The sequence below is a fragment of the Buteo buteo genome, chromosome 3, assembly GCF_964188355.1.
Source record: "Buteo buteo chromosome 3, bButBut1.hap1.1, whole genome shotgun sequence".
NCBI lineage: Eukaryota > Metazoa > Chordata > Aves > Accipitriformes > Accipitridae > Buteo > Buteo buteo.
Genome location: NC_134173.1, coordinates 30,812,381 through 30,832,122, shown reverse-complemented (window position 1 = coordinate 30,832,122; position 19,742 = coordinate 30,812,381). Strand labels below are relative to the sequence as shown.

General features: G+C 36.5%; 1 protein-coding gene across 6 annotated transcripts in view; it reads left to right on the top strand.

Annotated features, from left to right (window-relative positions):
* The window catches only part of TRAPPC8 (trafficking protein particle complex subunit 8), a 57,673-nt gene that overhangs the window by 12,582 nt on the left and 25,349 nt on the right, over nucleotides 1-19,742 (top strand). For 4 of the 6 annotated variants that reach the window (XM_075023206.1, XM_075023204.1, XM_075023205.1 and 1 more), the window contains 15 exons: nucleotides 1,285-1,459; nucleotides 1,853-2,006; nucleotides 3,113-3,200; nucleotides 4,678-4,925; nucleotides 6,499-6,614; nucleotides 7,953-8,103; nucleotides 9,436-9,536; nucleotides 11,041-11,146; nucleotides 12,682-12,813; nucleotides 14,913-15,137; nucleotides 16,215-16,323; nucleotides 17,050-17,244; nucleotides 17,437-17,567; nucleotides 18,659-18,733; nucleotides 19,466-19,592. In XM_075023206.1, the coding sequence (XP_074879307.1) occupies nucleotides 1,285-1,459; nucleotides 1,853-2,006; nucleotides 3,113-3,200; nucleotides 4,678-4,925; nucleotides 6,499-6,614; nucleotides 7,953-8,103; nucleotides 9,436-9,536; nucleotides 11,041-11,146; nucleotides 12,682-12,813; nucleotides 14,913-15,137; nucleotides 16,215-16,323; nucleotides 17,050-17,244; nucleotides 17,437-17,567; nucleotides 18,659-18,733; nucleotides 19,466-19,592 (2,133 nt within the window). Of the gene's footprint in view, nucleotides 1-56; nucleotides 886-1,284; nucleotides 1,460-1,852; nucleotides 2,007-3,112; nucleotides 3,201-4,677; nucleotides 4,926-6,498; nucleotides 6,615-7,952; nucleotides 8,104-9,435; nucleotides 9,537-11,040; nucleotides 11,147-12,681; nucleotides 12,814-14,912; nucleotides 15,138-16,214; nucleotides 16,324-17,049; nucleotides 17,245-17,436; nucleotides 17,568-18,658; nucleotides 18,734-19,465; nucleotides 19,593-19,742 lie in introns of those variants that run through there. The other 2 variants (XM_075023208.1, XM_075023207.1) reach the window with 2 other exon arrangements.

The following is a 19,742-nucleotide window of genomic DNA, read 5'->3' as shown; positions in this document are numbered from 1 at the left end:
TTAGAGCTAGCTGCAGAAATGTAATGTAGGAGACTTTGAAATTTTGCAATAACTCCTTTTGCCATCTTTTTTTCAATATGTCTAACTATACAGACTCATTTCATAAGGGGGTCAGGGTTTTATTTGTGGTTAGTGTGTTGTTTTTCTTTTTTTCTTTTTTTTTTAAAACACACTTTTTTGTGTCAAACAACTCCTAAGTTAATACCTGTAAACTAGACTGCCTCATCCTAAACTGCTTTCTGCTTTAGCTCTTCAGGTATCTGTTGACTGTCCCTTATGTACAAAAGAGGCTTGTGTGTTTGGGATGCACCTGCTGCTTCTTATAGCTTTTCCTAGCAGATGGAGAGGGGAGGTTGGGGGGCGTGTTTTGGAAAATTGGTGAACTTTGAGCTATTTTGGACAAAAAGAAGTCTGGAAAGATGCCTAAATGCTTTCACTTTTACCAAAAGCTAGGCCTGATTTGCTTGTCTACAGGGAAAATAAAAATATGCACTGTTTCATGAGGTAGCTGCTGTTTAGCTTTACAATAATTATAATGCTGCAGGTTTCATAACACCTACTCTGTTTCTAACTCTTTACTGTACTTTATAATTTCAGTATGGTGAAACAGTTATGTTAGTAGCCATTAGAGAGAACCACTTGTGCAGAATTAACTTGGTAAAATATTGATTCTGGCCTTTGACTTCTGAATTTTAGTAACATTTAAAGTAGAACTTGATTTCTGGCTTCTCTGAATTAATGTCTTCAATTTGGTGGATAGATGTAGCAGAGCAGGATATTCCTTAATGATTGTGTAGTTGCATTGAGGTAAAAGTCTGAACACTTCTGCTTTTTACTGAGAAGATGTTGCTGTGTTTATGAATACTGGCTGTTACTGTTGCTCAGGTGATACTTTAAAGTCCCAACTCTCCTTGGAAGTTGAAGACTAAAGTACACTGGGGGTGAATTGCAGTTATATGTCTCATATGTGAACAGTTGGTCTGTATCTAAAATCTTAAATGAACTATTAGTTACTAAGTATCAGCTTAAATTTGGATTCAGTGTCAGAACTGGAGTAAACTCCTGTTCATCTCATGTTACAGATGTTAATTAACTGACCATTTAAATAGTGTTTTTTTAATCAAGACTAAGACCAAATTCTGATTGCACATACTTTTGTGGTGGTGTGTTTTACAGGCTTAAACATTGTACTTATCTATCTTATTTCATACACTTCCTATTTTATGATATGATTGGTGGTTTGTTCCTGGGTTCTTTTGGTAAGTGTCCTTAACATGAATTCAGGTATGCTTGTAGTTTCTTCTAGTGAACCAGAGCCTGTGGAGCAATTTCTGAAGCTGTCTCAAGAACAACATCGAATTCAGCATAGTAGTGAATACTTATATCCCAAGTGGTTTATACCAAACACGCTCAAATACTATGTGTTACTGCATGACGTAAGCACAGGAGAAGAACAAAGGTGGGTCTTCTGCATTCAGTGAACTTACAGATGAACTCTTTGACTGAAATGTTTGCATTTATAAATTCTAGTGAGAGTAGACATACAATAGGATCCATTAACTAGTATGCTGACTATTATCAAGGCAGATTTCTTTAAGTAATATTTTTAGATCTTCTACTTGTTTTAATATAAAATGAAAGGAATCAGTCCTAGCTTCTTGGGGTAGATGCTTTCTTTGCTGGCTCGCTGAACTAATTCTCAAAGATTCTCAGTTTCACTCTTGCATAAAGGACTGCTTTAAAAATAGGAGAATTTTCCTTTTAATCCCTATGGATAATAGTCTAAAATAGTTTGTTGCCGTACACACTTTGAATAGAATTGATTTGATATCAAGACAATTTATTTTTTCAGAGCTGACTCCATTTATGAAGAGATGAAGCAGAGGTATGGAACTCAGGGTTGCTATTTGCTGAAAATAAATTCTCGGGTGTCTAATAGAGGAATGGATGAACAGATACCAGATCCTTGGAGTCAGTACCTTCAGAAAAACACTATCCAAAACCAGGTATTATAGTATTCTAAAAACAATATATAAGGTGCATGTGAAAGCCCATTTTAGTTGTGTTAAATTTTGCCTTAGTATTATCTATGTGTTTTTACAGAATGGGCTAATAGACAGACTTCTGACATAGCTATGAATTTTGTGAGGGTATAAGATGATTCTTCTTAAAAAACTGTCCTCTGTGCTGCTTAAATTGACAGTAAGGAGCACTGAAATACTAGACTGAAATTGACTGAAAGAATAGAGTTGTGCTTTATGCACTGACAAGAGCAAGTAACCTCAGAAGTGTCCTATTCATAGTAACTTTCTACCTTCATTTTGATTAACTTTCTTCACTCTTAATGTTAGTGGGTTTTTGTCTAGGTCTTCTGTATTTCACTAAACAGTGTGGGTGTGTTGTTCTGTGGGAGTATATGTGGTTTTTCTGGTAACTTGCAGCCTGGTCTGGTCTGTCATCTGCTAAGATGGCAAATGATAGTGTGTGTTAGCTCTTGAGTTCAGTTTGCAGTAAATGTCTGTATTTTTGGCTTCAGGACCAAAAATATTCCTTCTTGAGTTTGCTTTTGACTGACCTGCAGTTTTAACTGCATCTGATTAAAAGGTTTGTTTGTGGAATCATAGTTCTTTACTAAATCTAGCTGGCGCTGGAAAGTCAAAACATCTCGTATTCTGTAAGCCAAGAGGACCAGTAAGTAATGTTCCACCATAAACTAATTAGATTTTTTCTTTTTTTCTGTCCCATGCCAACTGTCCAACATAGATGCCTTTTTTTTGTATGACGTTGTTCAAGAATTGCTTTAGGGAGTATATTTTCACTGCTGTAGGCATTGCTGCGTAAGCATTGGAGTTGCTTGCATTAGTTTACAGTAAAGCTATTTGAGCAAGCCAGAAGATACTTGCTTCATTTGGTGAATATAACTTTCATCTTTACAATAGGACAAGTTCTGAAAGCATCACAAACTACTTAAGAAATTAATATATATGAACAAACATGCTTTCTTAATAATTCAGTTAACTGTTAGTAAAGTTAACAACTACTATTGACTGACTTATGTGTGTGCTCTAGTATTCTTAAAATTCTGACTTTTTTTCTTTTTTTTTTCTGGCAGGATTGCTATGAAGATTGTCCTTATACTGTCATTTCAAACAAGAATACTGATCACTTGATATCAGATGGCTTAGACAGTGAAATTAAAGGTATTTTTATAACTTCTATCAAAACATTGATGTGATAGCATTTATACAGCTATCTCATGTCTTGGACAGTAATCACTTGAGTGGTCTGTTAGGGAATTCAAAGTACTAATTTTCTAAATGCTCAAAGATAATGTAACCTGGTGTTCATGAAGCAAAGTGCTGTGGTGCTGATCTGCTGGATTGGTGGTAATTGGTAGATGTATCCTTAATGAGATGGCTATTGATATAATGGGCTCATATTTTGTAAGATTAAGCATATTGTCTGCAAACTCTGACAATTAATAAAAGGTAACATAGGATTAATGGTTAATTTTTATGATAATAAAAATTCTGGTTAGTGTGCTCTAGCTTGGAAGCTGAGGGGTTTTTGTCATTGTTTTTGGCTTTAAATCTGGAAATGACTAGTGACTGACTTTGTAGATTGGCTGGAAGAACTTGCCTCTCAATTGAGTTCACAGATGGCAGAAGACAGTAAATGAAATTGAGTGCAAATTAATGCATGGTCTTTTAAATTTTTTTTTTAAAGCAGCTGTGTAGGATTCAGATGAGAAGCATCATCAGATAGGGAAGAAGTGGAGGTACCTCATGCTGTCTGGCCTGATTCAGCCCAGATCCTTCATACATGACTTGAAAGGCACAGGAAGACCTAGCGTATATAGGAGAGCCTGCAGTTGCCTGAAAAAGTGGCTTTTGAGGGCCCTACAGCCCGGATGTAGTCTGCAAGCTGCTGTTTGAACTTTACGTACCCAGCTTTATACTTCATGAGTAATTAATCCATTAAGGATTTGCTTTCACAGCTCAGCTTTGCTCGGTGCTAGTTAGGGCCAGATAAAGCAAGCTGATTTTCTTATTAAAAAAGGGAGTAATAAATAAGATAACTATGTAAGTCTTCGAGTGAAATGGTGTCTTGGTCTAGTTCAGAAAGCTAGATGCGATAGTGGTCAGCAGCCCTTCTCACTGAACTAAGAGGACTTCAGAGGAGGTTATTTACATCATGATTGCTGGGAAGGATGTGGAAAATTAGTTTGTTTTTTTTTTAACCTTAAAACATAAACAGAAAAGAGTGTATAGATCCAATGGAGCTGTTGTAATTGCTGCATTTCCACCTTTTGTGAATATTTGACTTTGATTTTAATGTTTTCATACTTTTCCTTCAATGTTGCTGATACTAGTCAGTGTACATGGGGTTTCTTTGCACTGTAGTTGAGAACCAAAACCATACATATTTAGCCATGTTGTAGGTCCTGAGATTCCCTGAGCTTTCTGAAGAATTTCAGGAGTGATGTAACACTTGGGTAGTGCTCTCCTGCTGTCTGCTCTGCATTGATCTGTAGTGCAGAATAACTTATGAATAGCTTTGCTTAACAGAGTTCTGATTAAGGAAAACTTTAAAGTAGCTTAATGAAAACGACATTTAAAACCCAAAATGTTTACGTAACTTTATACTTATTGGGGTTTTTGTTTCAAATTTCATTAGATGGCCTGTCAAATAACTTTAAGACTCACCCCCTTCAACTGGATCATCCCAGCGGCAGTTTGGATAGCACTGATTACGTGAAGGCTACTGCATCATTGCAAGACTCAAAGAAATCAAATTCTGGAACGCCTCATGGTGCTTGTTTAACACTCACAGATCACGATCGAATTAGACAGTTCATACAGGAATTCACATTTAGGGGACTTTTGCCACATATAGAGAAGACAATTCGGCAACTTAATGATCAGGTCAGTTTACTCTTAAAAACGCTTTGTGCTGTAATAAGAAAAAAAACAGTTGGGGTATAAATCCAGTTATGCAAAAATCTGTATTGAAATTATTACTTCCTTCTGCATCTTAATGATTTGATGATCTTATTGAAAACTGTAAGTAAATTTAAGAGAAATAGCTGAAGTTATCATTTTAGCTTAATTTGTCTTTAAAAAAAACAAAACCCAATTTGTATCAACAGAGCTTCAGTGCAAGGTGGCTTCTTGGTGAAAGCCTGTCTGAACTGTTATCAGCGATATCTGTCCTTGTTCCTAAAATCTTAATATTTTATGCTTCTGGACAATTCTGGCATGGGGAACAAAATGTACTTTTTGTGTTTCAACTTTAGAACGCACAGCTAGAGTTAAGAAATGTATTTTCATCAATAATTGTCTGCAAAAAAGCTGCGTACTTCCGTAGCTACTTGACAGGGGAGAAGTGCATGGACACCCTAAATCATGCAATTCTGTTTTGATCTCAGCAGTTTTTGCAACTGAATATTCTTCTCTCAAACTAGGATTTTTTTGAAGTGTGATAGTTAATATCATGCCCATGTTAAGTCACGTACATGTGTTAAAGTTATTTCCATCACAGTAAGGTCCTTTCTTTTATAAGTGTTTCACTTTTATATGGTCTTAAGCAGCTGGAGAGATGGATTGACTTACATTAATACAATCAAATTACTGTATTTAGCATTAGACTTGGATGCAAATATCAGTCTGTTATCTGAACTCTGTATTTTGATTGAATTGTCTATTCGGGTTATAGTTTTAAGTATGATGGGTTTTGATACTAAGAATCATATCCTGTAAGGAGTACTCTCTCCCTGAATTGACTTGTGGGAGTTTGCATATGCTGACCATGTTTGGAAAGTTTTATGAAGAAACAAAAAAAAGTGCATACATAAAGTATAGCAAACAGGCTTACCATTAGGAATGTAGTACTACATTCCTAGTCACGGTAAGAAAAGCATGATGTTATGATTTTTAAAACTATCTTTAAAAAGACATGTAGTTTGCCTTAGATCTTGGGAATGGTAATTCCCTGTGGAAGTTTCCTCGTTAGTGGAAATTATCTAAAAGAATAGAGTTGTGTAACCTTGCTTGCAGGTTTGACTGGTACCCTTGACACTTGAAATCACTGTTCACAATGTGGTAATGCTTTATGTGGGTGGTGATGGGGAGAATATTCTCTCTTGAAGTATGTACTTAGTCTAGATTTTAGATTGGACTAATACCAGAAATTAAGACATTATGTTGGATTTCAAACAGATAAATCGAATGTTTCAGTGTTTAGGATTGAGATGTCTGCAGCTTACAGCAACAATAGTGAACCTCAGCTGTCTGAAATAGAATAAACAAATGAATTGCAACTTCTCAGTGTCAGTGATTCATTCTAAAGTAGTGTGCTTTTGGTTATTTTGTTGTTTTTTTTATTTCTGTTTTATGGGAAAAATTATCTAGGAAGCCTTAATGAAGCTTGGGTTTTTATATTGGTTAATATTAGTGTATCTCTTGCAATGTAATGCTCTAATTCAGTGTCTTTTTGCAGTTAATATCCAGGAAGGGCTTGAGTCGATCACTGTTTTCTGCTACTAAAAAATGGTTTAGCGGCAGCAAGGTTCCAGAGAAAAGTATTAATGAACTGAAGAATACCTCTGGTTTGCTGTAAGTAATTTCAGTCTTACCTTTAGATCTAAACTGAAAATGTACCTTTTTTGTGGAGGGAGGGAGGTGAAGGGAAAGCCTGTGTCTATTTGATGGTGTTCTGCAAAGTGAACTACATGAGCAATATTGTAAAAGACTTTAATTGGAGAAATCATGAAAAGTGCTATGCCTGAACATGTACATTAAAGGAGTAGCAGAACTTAAAGAAAAAAGGGTTAAAAGAAAGTGTTTACAGAACCATCTTCCTGCTATACTTACAGTGAAGCTGTCTAAGTTACAAAGAATGTACATTTTTAAGAGTAATAGTAATAAAAAGAAGTTATGGTCTGCCATAAGGGATTTTTTTAAAATTAGTACAAGATATTTCTTTTCTTATTTAAGCCAAACCCCATGTATAGGTGGTTTTTTATGTAACTATGTAGTTTACTGCAGTTAAGTGTATTGCTTTTACAAGTGAGAGCTAAATTAAGGGGAATTTCATACCTTTTGCACCTGTATTTTACACTAAAACCAGCTTTTAAATTTTACCAGAATATTCATTCTATATGCTTTGTAATTTCCCTCTACGAATGAGGATGTATAATCATGAAAAGCACTCTCTTCAACTGTCTTATCTTAAGCACAGAACTCTAAATAGTTCTTGGACGTTACCTAGCCAGTTAATGTCCCTGACATTACATACTGCTTTAAATTCATGGGTTGTGTGTCTTTGGATTAATAATCAAAATGTTGTTAATTTTGGCTTTCTGCATTGAACTTGTAAGCATGGTTTGCTTCCTACAAAGTTTGACTAACAAGTGTTTGTGAAAATGTATTTGATCTTCACTGAGGTGATTTGTATATATTTGACTAACTGGAAGTTAGGCTGATGCTTGCAGAGAAGAGGAATTTGCCCAGTGTTTTGGCATAAGGCATAGTTTTTTAGTGGGATTTTTCTTTCAAGAGATATGGGGAGAAATAACTACAGCTAGGTGAACAAAGTCTTATTTTTTTCATTCTCATACAGCTCTGTTTAGCTCTAACAGTTAATCTTACTGAGCAGTTTGTGATAGCTGCATACTTTTTTCAGTATTTCTTGGCTAAGAGGAATGCTTGCTTTGAATGTTAGTGGAACAGTGTATCTTGTTAATCAGAAAGTAGGGTACAAAACCAAGTTACGTGCGGCAGAAAGGAAGCAGCTTCACTCTTCATAGCTGTTTTTTGGGTAAGGCTGAAGCAATGCAGTTTTTATTCCTACTTTGTGAATAAAAATTAAGATGAGAAGGGACAACTTTATAGAGCATGTCTTGCTCTATTTATTAAAATTATGACTTTGAATTTAAATATTTGTATTTATAGGTATCCACCAGAAGCACCAGAGCTTCAAATCCGGAAAATGGCAGACTTGTGCTTTTTGGTGCAACACTATGAACTTGCATATAGCTGTTACCATACAGCAAAGAAAGACTTCTTAAATGATCAGGCAATGCTTTATGCAGCTGGAGCACTGGTTGGTACTTCACATAACATAAACATTTTGTGAACTTTCCTAATAATCTCTAATATTTGTCTGAAGGTAACAATGCGATCTCTTCCCTCCACCTCCAAATTTATAAGGGTCTTGCCAAATTTGCTGCATATCTTTAGCAAATCCTAAAGTGTTCTCACATCTGTTGGCTGCTGTTTTATGAAGGGAATAAAGGTGTGAATAAAAATTGAAGAGTTAATTCTTAAAATGTGAAATATGGAAAGGACAATACCTAGAATGCAACTTCCAGCAAAATGGATCTTTAAACCTTTGGTCTGATAACTCAAACAGGTGTGAAATAATTTTATAGTATCTCTTTTAGACTTTAGCAAAATACTTATTTGACAGGAGGTCAAGACTATGTCACTATTAGTATGGTATTCTACCACTTTTTTTTTAAGACTCTTGAGGGATATAGTTTGAGTATGTCACTGCTGAATTTCACCGTAAACACATACTCATTCATTAATTTCTCTTGAGATTGAAAGTATATGTGACTAAAACAATTTTCAAGATAAATGGGAACACTGGGGAAAAAAGTTTGTTTTAACAATTTTTAGAAGCTATGTTTTGTAGACTTTAGTCTGGTTAACTTGTTAAAATTTGAAACTTTGTGGAGCTGTGGAAGAGTTCTTGTACACTGTCCCATCTTGATGTAAAACATTTACATAAATGTTTATTTTTGCAGTACAATTTTGCAGACAGTGGCTCTGCATTTGGATAACCTGAAAAGTTACCTTAATTTCTTAATGAACTGTTTGTGGAGCTCTTAATTATGAATTTTTGCAACCTACAAGTCTTAGCCTTTACTCACTGCAGAAAAACTTTGCTATCCTATCTTCACCCCATAAGCAAAGAAGTAAAATTTCAGAGTGCGTGTTTACTAGAGTTTCCTTAGAAGCTGAGAATGTAACTTCATTTAAGCAAAACTTAGAAAACAGTCCTCATCTTAAAATAGATGGTAGTGCTGCTTTATCAGAAAGACTATTCCTGCAATAGGAAATTATCTCTTGGACTTGTAAAGCAGTACTGAATCAACGTTTCTGTATATTGTCAGGGGTCCCATCAACTGGAAACACTTCTGTGAGTGTGTATAATTCTCTTGCTGTTGTCTGGTTAATTACAAGCAGAGCCATAAATAGGCTATTGTATTAAACCTTTTATCAGTCACAGTGTGTTGGGTACGCTTTTATATGCCAGTAACTGATTAGATGAAGATCTTGAACTAGTAGCTGTTGAAACTTGTTTCTCAGCATTTTGAGCTCTATAATTTGTTGAAAATACTACAGTGTCAGTAATCAATTTCTCTTGTAGGAAATGGCAGCAGTATCAGCTTTTCTTCAGCCTGGAGCTCCTAGACCATATCCTGCTCATTATATGGAAACAGCAATTCAGACCTATCGAGATATCTGCAAGTATGTTGTTTACTTCGGTACTGATCCAATGAAAGTTGAAAGACCTAGTGGCTTAACTTTATTCCCCTGCACAGTGATAGTGGCAGCTGACTAAAAGATCACAGAATGATGGTAACTCTTTAGAGTAAGATATGTTAATTTATCTAGGATAATATGGAAGGGGATCTGTGCTGTTCTTAGCAAAGTGCCTATTAAGCTTGTGTATTGGATTTACCTGGTAAGATTTTGGTAGTGGGGTAGCTGCAGGTTGTCTTCTGTGAGAAGACAGCAGGAGCTGCCTGTGTTGGACAGAGCCAGTTTTCACCCAGCTCCAAAATGGATGTGCTGCTGCCCAAAACTGAGCCTGTCAGCAATGCTGGTGGTGCCTCTCTGATAACGTACTTAAAGGGTAAAAATCACTGCACAGTAGCTGTGAGAGTGAGAAAATGAGAGAAACAGCCCTGCAGACACCAAGGTCAATGAGGGAGGAGGAGAGCGAGGAGGTGCTTCACTGCAGCCTGTGGAGAAGACCATGGTGAAGCAAGTTGTCCCCCTGTAGCCCACGGAGGGCCACAGTGGAGCAGGGATCCACACTGCAGCCTGTGGAGGTCCCAGTGCCAGAGCAGGTGGATGTGACCTGAGGGAAGCTGCAGCCTGTGGAAAGCCTCTGCCAGAGCAGGTTCTTGGCAGGAGCTGTAACCCGTGGGGAGCCCACACTGGGAACAGTCTGTTCCTGAAGGACTGTACCCCACGGAAGGCACCTATGCTGGAGCAATTCCTGATGAACTGTATCTGTGGGAGAGACCCCATGCCAGAGGAGGAGGAAGGAGCAGCAGAGGTGAAATGTTATGAACAGATTGCAAATCCTTTTCCCTGTCCACTTGCCCTGCTTGCAGGGAGGAGGACGTAGAAGAGTTGGGAATGAAGTTGAGCCTGGAAAGAAGCAGGAGTTAAGGGAAGGTGTTTTAGTTCTGCTTTTATGTATCACTAGCCTGTTCTGTTATTAATTGGCAATAAATTAATTTAATCTTCTCCAAACTAAGTCTGTTTTGCCCGTGACTAATTGGTGAGTGATCTCCCTGTCTTTATCTCAGCATGTGAGCTTTTAAATCTAACTTTCTCCCATTGTCTTGCTGAGGAGGGGGTGTGATAGAGCAGCTTGGTGGGCACCTGGTACCCACCAAGGTCAACCCAGCATAACTGTTTCTGGCTGTTGGACTACTTGTTTATCAGATCATTTAGGTGGATCATTTTGGTATTTCTATAAATACAATACTGTCTTCAAAAATGCTTTCTAGCTTTGACTTTTGAGAAACTGCTGTTATAGTAGGATAGGACGCTTAATGTGTCAATCTGTATGTGGTTGTCTTGCAGGGGAATGAACTTAAATGTATTTTACTTTACAAAGGATAAGCAGCAGAACATCAGTCTGATGTGATATGGAGAAAATGTCTCAGATTTGAGGTGAAGTTTTCCATGGTTTTTTTGATAAATATTTATTAATACACTTATGTTTTTGCTTTAGGAACATGGTTCTGGCTGAACGATGTGTGCTGCTTAGTGCTGAAATCTTAAAAAGTCAAAGCAAATATTCAGAGGCAGCTGCTCTTCTGATTCGTTTAACCAGTGAGGTAAAACACTTAGTAGCTTTTCCCACTCTTGCCCTCCCCCCATTTGTTTACTTACCCAAGCACTTCTAGGTTATATTCTAATTCTTGTCCTATGATATTTTCTAGACAAAGGTAGCAAATCAGCCAATATAAAGCACGAAGTGAAAAAAACCTCTGTTCTAGTCAAGTGACTTGCTTGATTTCTTTAAATGTGCATTTGTTATCTTTGGCTTTATAACTAATTTTTGTTGACTTTTGCTTAGCTCTTGTATGGCATAATTTCAGTTTAAGATCTCACGGGTTAAAAGTATTAGCATGGTTTTCCAGAGCCATAATGGATACTATCCTGCATATGATCAGAAGTTCTCTAAGTAACTAAGGCATTACTGTAGCTCAGCTGTTATGAATCATTAGAGTCTTACTGTAAGCGAAACCTAGTCTGAACACTTCGGTAATATTAATTGGTGGAAATTAGGCATGGAATTAGCTTCTAACAGCCCAGTAAGTGTCTTGCTTGAAAAGTGAAACGAATGTAATACAGTAATAGTATAGCATCTTCTATGTAGCTTGGAGGAAGGTCTAACTGGCAGTTAGTTCTGGCTTTGTGGCCAGCTGCACCAAATGTGATGCTTCTGAGACTTTTCCTGGGACAGATTAAGCATGGAATAAATTTGCTTAGTTCTGTAAGTTTTGCTCTCAAGTGTCTTTGTAGCTTCATTCTTGCCCTTTCAACTTAAGCTTGCTACCAAAATTTGTGAGCAGTATAAATTATTTAAACAAGAAATTTAAATACTACTGGCTCTGCACAATCATTTTATGACTGAAAATTATATGTAGTATGTTTGTGGTCCCTTTTGGCAGTTGCAAGGAAAATCTTCATAGGATACTGTATAGGTGTGTCTCAGAGTATATTTGTAGTCCAGACACATACTTGGACATCACTGATAGCATGGAGTTCAACTGTGGTAAAATCAAGTAGATTCTGTTCTGATTGGTTAAAGTAATATAATTGTGTCTTGGCATGAGAAGAGCAGGGAGTAATAATAAGAAATTGTACATTATTAAGAAATCATTCTGGTTCTTGTGATACAAATTTACTAAGTTCCACTGCTCCCTTTATTTTTCCTTTATCCTGTTAAAGCTTTTGGTTTGTTTCTAGCCTTAATATTTGCAGGGGGAGGGAGGGGAAAAGGTAGCAGAGTACTTCAGAAGTTATAGTAAGTGTTAGAAACTGTAGCTTGAGTAACTGAAAAAGCAGAAAATATTTCTTCTGTCACTTCTACTGAAACAGGTTGATACGTAAATCTCTCCACTGAAAAAAAAAAAAACAAAAACAGTGTGTTTGATATTGAACACTGTACATGTAACAAAGTGAAAAATACTTGTAGTCTTATTTTCTTTTGTATGCACACATAATACATACTATGTTTGTATATAAAAATCTTCAGTGTCAGCACTGTTACAGCCTACTGTCCCTCGTAGCATTAAAACAAGGCCACTGTTATCTTCGTTTGTATTCAACTTTGAGGCTAATTCTTCTTTTTACTTTTAAATAGGATTCAGATCTTCGCAGTGCGCTTCTGTTGGAGCAGGCAGCCCATTGCTTTATAAACATGAAAAGTCCCATGGTTAGAAAGTTTGCATTTCATATGATATTGGCTGGCCATAGGTTTAGTAAAGCAGGCCAGGTAAGTATTACCTTTCTGCATGGAAAATATGTTTGGTATTTGATACTTACTCTGAAAAACATGTTAAATGTGTCATTAGTCTGGAAAAAGATGCTTGGCTTCTGACACTTTTGTGTTAGTCAGAAGTATTGATCTTCTGAACATGACTTCTGCATTGATCAGCTTAGTCTTTTACTTCTGTATTTGAAGTAATGCTGAAGATGACTGACTTGAAACTTAAGTGATGTGTGTTTTTGATTTCTGGGTCTCGATTTTATGCACTGTGAAATACAAGGCTTTTTATTTGGGTAAAGGAGTATTTTTATCTCAAGAGTGAGTTGCAGGAGTTAGGAGTTTGTTAAACTCTAAATTTATTAGAGTAATAGCAAAATTTAGATCTCTGTTTTTCCTGGTGCCTTAACCAAATGCTTTTTAGTGGAGGTGCAGGGTATGAACAGTTACTACAAGACAAACTAAAGCATCTCTTTATGGCTGCTTAGACTTAAGTAGCAATTAAACCAATACAAATCCGATTGTTTTTACTACCAGTCACATTCCTGTGCAGGTAGCTCTAACTGTGGTAAATAAACTCAAAGTTTGTTTGACACAACTTGTGTGCTTTATTTCTGCCTCAGTTGTGGGATAGACTCTCTGAATATAGATTGTGCTTGATTCTTGCTGAGGTTAGCCATCTGAGTTCAGTTATGGGGCTGTCCTTGAATACAGTCAATTTAAGTTTACTGATAAGCTGCAAACCTGTGATACAAATTTATTTCTATTGCAAATCAATAATACAGGAGAACCCAGGCATCAGAAGTCTATTTGAAACAAAACCCTGTGGTCTTGGGAGGGGTTGTTCTCCTACCCCACCCAATCTTGTTTTTATCATCCTGGTAAGGACCAAGAAAGTATTGTTGTATTCTTGACTTCTGTTATTAAAATCACGGATGTGAAGAATAATAGGAGTATTTCTCCCCCCTCCTTTGTTTTTTTCATGCATTAGCTTCCCTGTCTATTGTTATGACAATACACTACTGACAGGGAGCTATTGATCAGAGTTTTTTTTATTTATTCTTTATTTCTCATTCCTTTGCTTGGAAAAGTGCATGCATTTTGTAAAGCTTTGACTTCTGTCTTCATGTGACAACTCTCTTGTCATCTGTGTCTAATTCTTACACGGATTCTGGTTTCCAAGGAATGCTTTTTCAGTGTTACAGTAAATGTAGGTTGTTTCTTTTCCATATCCTTCGAGGCATTAAAATATTAAATGCTACTGAAGAGAAGTCAGCCAGGCTGCTCAGCTGCATACTGTAATACCGTATTTTAAAGTCCCAGTAGTATCTGCTGATGTTAAGGACTTATTGCTTGTACCCTGTCATCACCATACCAATTTGAACATATCTTAGATTTTTCCCATTACTGCTGTAAATAAGGGAATGCTGTTCCATTTTTTTAGAAGCTGAGACTTGCCTGTATAGTGAATGCCTATGCAGATGTTCAGTACCTAGACTTGGGATTGAATACCCAGGTCCTGAGGTATCCACAGGAAAGGAACTGTGGAGCTGATTGGGAGCAGAGCATCTGTCTCCCAGTGGGTGATGTGATTGGTAATTTTGTCTTGTATGTACTGTAGGGCTGTTGGTTTGCTTGGCACGGATTTTGTCCCAAGTGTGTCTACTGAACACCAATTGACTGGAAGTGTCACACTGAAAGTTCAGTTACAGAATTGAAATGAAATGTGTTGAATCTAGCCTATATCCTAAGGCTTGGCAGTAGAACTTTAGCAGTCAGTCCTAAAGCAACGCAGAACACTTTTGAAAGTAGTATTCTCTTGTTACTTGCTTTTTTAACTTACTGCCTGTTACACTAGTCTTTGAAAACATGAACTTAATCTGCAGGCTAGGCTCTGTACTGTAGGAGCCAACACTTCTGTGCTTACATTAATGTTGACCAGATGCTATGAGGTGTAGTTCTGCAAACATTCCACTTAGCATAGTGGGGGTGGTGGTAGAAACTTCAGTAACTTTTCTGACTTACTGATCAATCTTCCTAATATTACAATTACAACGAGTGGTTAATGGGGTTATTTGAGAAGTTAACTTGGTTGTTTTTTCTTGCAGAAAAAACATGCCTTACGTTGTTACTGTCAAGCCATGCAGGTTTACAAAGGGAAAGGCTGGTCTCTTGCAGAAGACCACATTAACTTCACTATTGGTCGCCAGTCCTTTACACTTCGTCAGCTTGACAATGCTGTGTCTGCCTTCAGGCATATTTTGATCAATGATAGTAAACAACCTCCAGCTCAGCAAGGAGCTTTTTTAAGAGAATATCTTTATGTTTATAAGGTAAGTGTCTTTTGATTTTCTTTATTCCTTGAATAATAAGAAATTTTATTACCAGTAATTTTCTATTAAGTCATTAAATGATTTTCTGCCATATCTGCTTTGTTCCAGGATTGTTTTTTTTGTGTAGTTGATGCATTCATTTTTTACTTTAGGCTTCAAAAAACTAAATATGCTGTATCTCATGTATGTATTAAGTGTACTTCCAGTGATGGGTATTAGTGTGACTCTTTATGTGTGTGTTTTATTATAGAAGATGAACTCTTCCTTTTGAGGGTCGTGGCTGAATTGCAGCTTGTGATAGCTCAGTTTATTTTAGAGGAGGTGGACCTGTTTTGTTTTGATCAATTTATAGCGATTTTTGAGGCTTTTGATGATAAACATTTAGTAAAGACTAGGTAGTGCTGTCATCTTTTCTGGTACTATAAAGTACTCCCCATCCATGTTATAGTGAATTTTATTCTTTAATATGGGTTTTTATAGATCAAGTGTCTCTGAGTTGGCTATAAGTTAGTGAGTGATTCTGGGTTGTAGTATACCATTTACATTCTGGGATGTTTAGTGCTGATATTGCCACACAACTTGCAGCTGTGTAGTTACCTGCTGTCTTTTAAAGCTTGTAAACAAAATTGCTGTGGTGTTTGCTAAGTTATGGTAGACCTTACCAGAGATTGCACAGCTCAGCTGTGGTGAGTCTTGTGTGATGGTGGTGGTGTAGTGAATGTGGTTTATCAAATTGTGAATTAGAGAGTCAAGCTTTGCATCAAGTAAAGCTTGTTAACAGCCATGCAGCCACAATAGCGATTAGAGTGCTAGATTAAAATCATTATTCTTTTTCCATAAAGATTTAATGAACTTTAAAATCTTAGTGAAGAAAAAATACTACTTCACACTGTCAAAGCACAAGAAACTATCAAAATAGTTAATTGAAATTATTTGTTTCATCTTAAAAATACTACCTGTTCAAACATTGAGTGCTTATAACTTGGCTTCCTTATCATTCAATCATTGGTAACGTACAGCATGGACATTCTGTATTTGCATAATGGCATGACACTCTGTTTTCCTTCTTTGCTTCAGAACGTAACCCAGCTATCACCTGATGGTCCCTTACCACAGCTTCCTTTACCATATATTAACAGCTCAGCAACCCGTGTTTTCTTTGGGCATGATCGAAGACCAGCAGAAGGTTAGAAAATTTTATGTAAACAGATTGAAGTCCCTTATTTATGGAACCAAAATATATGTAAGAATTTGTCATTTAAAAAAGATATCTTTCATTATGTAAAACTAATGTGACAAGGTAACTTATTTAAGAAGACTTCAAAAGAAAAGCTTAAGCTTAGTATCTACTCACTTGATGTTTTCAGACTTCTTGCATAAATATGAAAGCTGCGTATGTGGACGTGCTGACTTCCACTATTTTTCATAGCTGGAAAGCTTCAATGCAAGTTTGTAATGAACTTAATGAAAGGGATAATTAATGCTTTAGCAAATGCTAGACACTAGTGCCAGTGCTAGAAATTAGCTTTACAGTTATCTTCTTGGATGAAATGTTTGTAACACTGTGATTTGTGAATGTAAAGTAAGCTGAGTGGACCAGGGCTGTACTGTGAAGCTGTAGTCTGTCATAAAGTAAAAATAATCTGTAAACTGAGTATACCATGTAGCATGCTAAAATCTTAAGATTCCACAATTTGCAAATAGAATTATACTCAAATTATCCTCAGCATTGTCTTCCGTGTATGTATTTCAAAATGTCTTGCAATTCACTGACTTAAATCAATTGTAACATAAAAATGACAGTGTCTGAGAACTTAAAATATTTTAACAACTTACCAAATTGCTAGTGCAGCCCTCTGTTGCAACTGTTGCATGCCACTGTTATCTTCTAAGATTGTCTTACTCATACTAGGTGAAAAGCAGGCAGCTACGCATGTAAGTCTGGATCAGGAATATGACTCAGAATCATCACAACAGTGGAAGGAACTTGAGGAGCAGGTTGTTTCTGTGATAAATAAGGGAATAATACCTTCAAACTTTCAACCAACACAGTTCTGTTTAAATCGCTACTCGGATAACTCCAGATTTCCACTTGCTGTGATAGAAGGTAAAGTTAAGATTTATATGTTTCAGAAATAAAGTGAGCTAGATAAATTTGTACAATATTTCCTGTGTTACTATAGATTTAAACCAATGTTCTTGTGCAAGTTGTTTGCACAAGAATGCTTTGAGTTAAGTGAACCTTCAGATTGTGGAAGGGATAGCCTGTTGTCATTATTTTCTTGCATTTTTTTAATAGAACCAGTAACTGTAGAAGTGTCCTTCCGAAACCCTCTGAAAGTTCCACTTCTTTTGACTGACCTTTCATTGCTGTGGAAGTTTCAACCTAAAGACTTCAATGCAAAGCATGATGGAGAAACAAAAGAGCTGGTAAGGAAAACATCCTTTTTCAACCCAAACCAAACAGTTACAGTTATGGAGTATATATTAAGTCTTCAAAATTCTGTGGCATGAAAACAGCTGGTTTAAATGTAAATTTAAAAAAAAAAAGGCAAAAAAAACCCTAGCTACAGAATTTCTTTATGCATTGTTTAAATTCTCCTAGATCCATAGGGCACAAAGCAGCCGAGTTAACAAATGTACTGTAGTGAGTATTGTACAGCTTAATGCAAAGCAGAATACTTACAACATTTCATTGTATGTGTAGTATGTCTATTTTGAGTAACGCTAGCCTTGACCAGCAGAAATGACTTGCAGTGTCAATAGTTACATTATCAAATACCTTTTTCTTACTTGAGCTTGGAATGTCACTACATCTTGAGTACGTAGTGAAATGTATGTTCTGAAAAGCTGTGCTGATATGACATAGGAACTTCTTTGTATCTCGATTAGAAGAATGAACATTTATTGTATTAAAAATTTTAACGTTTTGAATACTTTAGATGAACTACTTACTACAGTTTATTTTAACACTTCAACTGATACTGCCAAAACTTCCCTCTGAAGGACTGTTCTCACATTCATATTTTTAAGGTTTTAACATGTTCTGATACTGAATATTATAGTAAATTCCTTACTTTGGTTTCTTGGCCAAAAGCATTTGGAACATAGTGATCTCTAAAGGCACTGTAAGCGTTTGCCAGAGTTATAAACATGGCTTCATATAAATAAGTCTCAAGGATTACCATACACATTCCCTTCTGTTCTGGTCTGAACTGCTACTTTAATGATATGGTAAATACTTCTGTGAGTATCAGTGAAATTGATTGGGAGTGGTTCCAACTTATAGTGTTAAATCTTAAATTTCTCTCAAATAAATGTTTACTGAGCTCTCTAGCTGCTTTAATTCAGAAAGCCTGAGAAGCTGGGCATAGAGCACCTGCTGGTCCGAACTGTCTGCAGTTTGAAATTTGTATGCTTTTTTTTTCTTGAACACTTTAGGAAAGGTGGGGGAAGTAATATTTATGGCACTTTTTCTGCCTAGGAGTAGTAGTATCTGAAAAGCTGTTTCTTCTTCTCAGGGAGCATGCGATGATGATATGATAGGAGCTGAAGCAATAGCAGAATTTTTAATTAATAGTGAGGAGACAAAAGTGGTAAGTATTATAATTTGTTTTAAAAATGGTCTTTACAGTGTTGAACTTTAGGTTGGAGTTCAGACTTGTTATGATCTAAACTTAGTGCTAAACTTACAGAAGACATTACTCATATGAAGTGCTGGAACTTCTGAATCTCATCAATGTGTGTAAATATCTGAAGGGAGGATGTGACAGGACGAGAGGCAGTGAGCACAAACTGAAACATAGGAGGCTCCATCTGAACATCAGGAAACAGTTGTGTGTGGTGTTTTGGTGTGGTGTGGTGGTGGTTTTTTCTTTTTTTTTTTTACTGGTATGGTGACTGAGCGTGGGCTGCCCAGAGAGATTGTGGAGTCTCCATCCTTGGAGACAGTAAAAGCCATTTGGATGTGGTCCTATATAGCTGGCTCTAGGTGGCCCTACTTGAGCAGGCAAGTTGGACAAATGACCTCCAGAGGTCCTTTCCAACTTCAACTGTTCTGTGATTCTTCCTGTGTTAAAGTTCATTTTTGTTACAATTTAGGATTCTTTCCTAATGTAATGAGCATCTCTCAGCTGTGGACTGGCTTGATAAATTCTGTGCATATGAAATTAAATCTGGTAAATCACTTGTAACTGCACACAATAATTACATCTGACACAAATATAAAGTAAACTTAGCTGTGCGTGTCTTTAGCAACTGGACATTTAAATGTAATAATACATTTTTTCTAGTAGCAACAACAACAAAAATTTAACGTATTTCCACAGGCAAGACTAAAGCTCTTTCCCCATCAAACAGGGGAGCTACATATTCTGGGAGTCGTTTATAATCTTGGCACTGTTCAGGGTGCTGTCACATTAGATGGGATAGATCCTTCTATTGGATTACAGACAGGTAAGTATGTTATTCCTGTAAGTTGTGTGTCTCTGGAAGGGGTGAGACATGGCTTCTAGTGTTTAATGTTTGATTATCATGATGCAAGGCCTTCCCTCAGGTAAGGATGCAGAAATAAGGGAAACCACTGGAACAGGAAAGAAAAAAAAA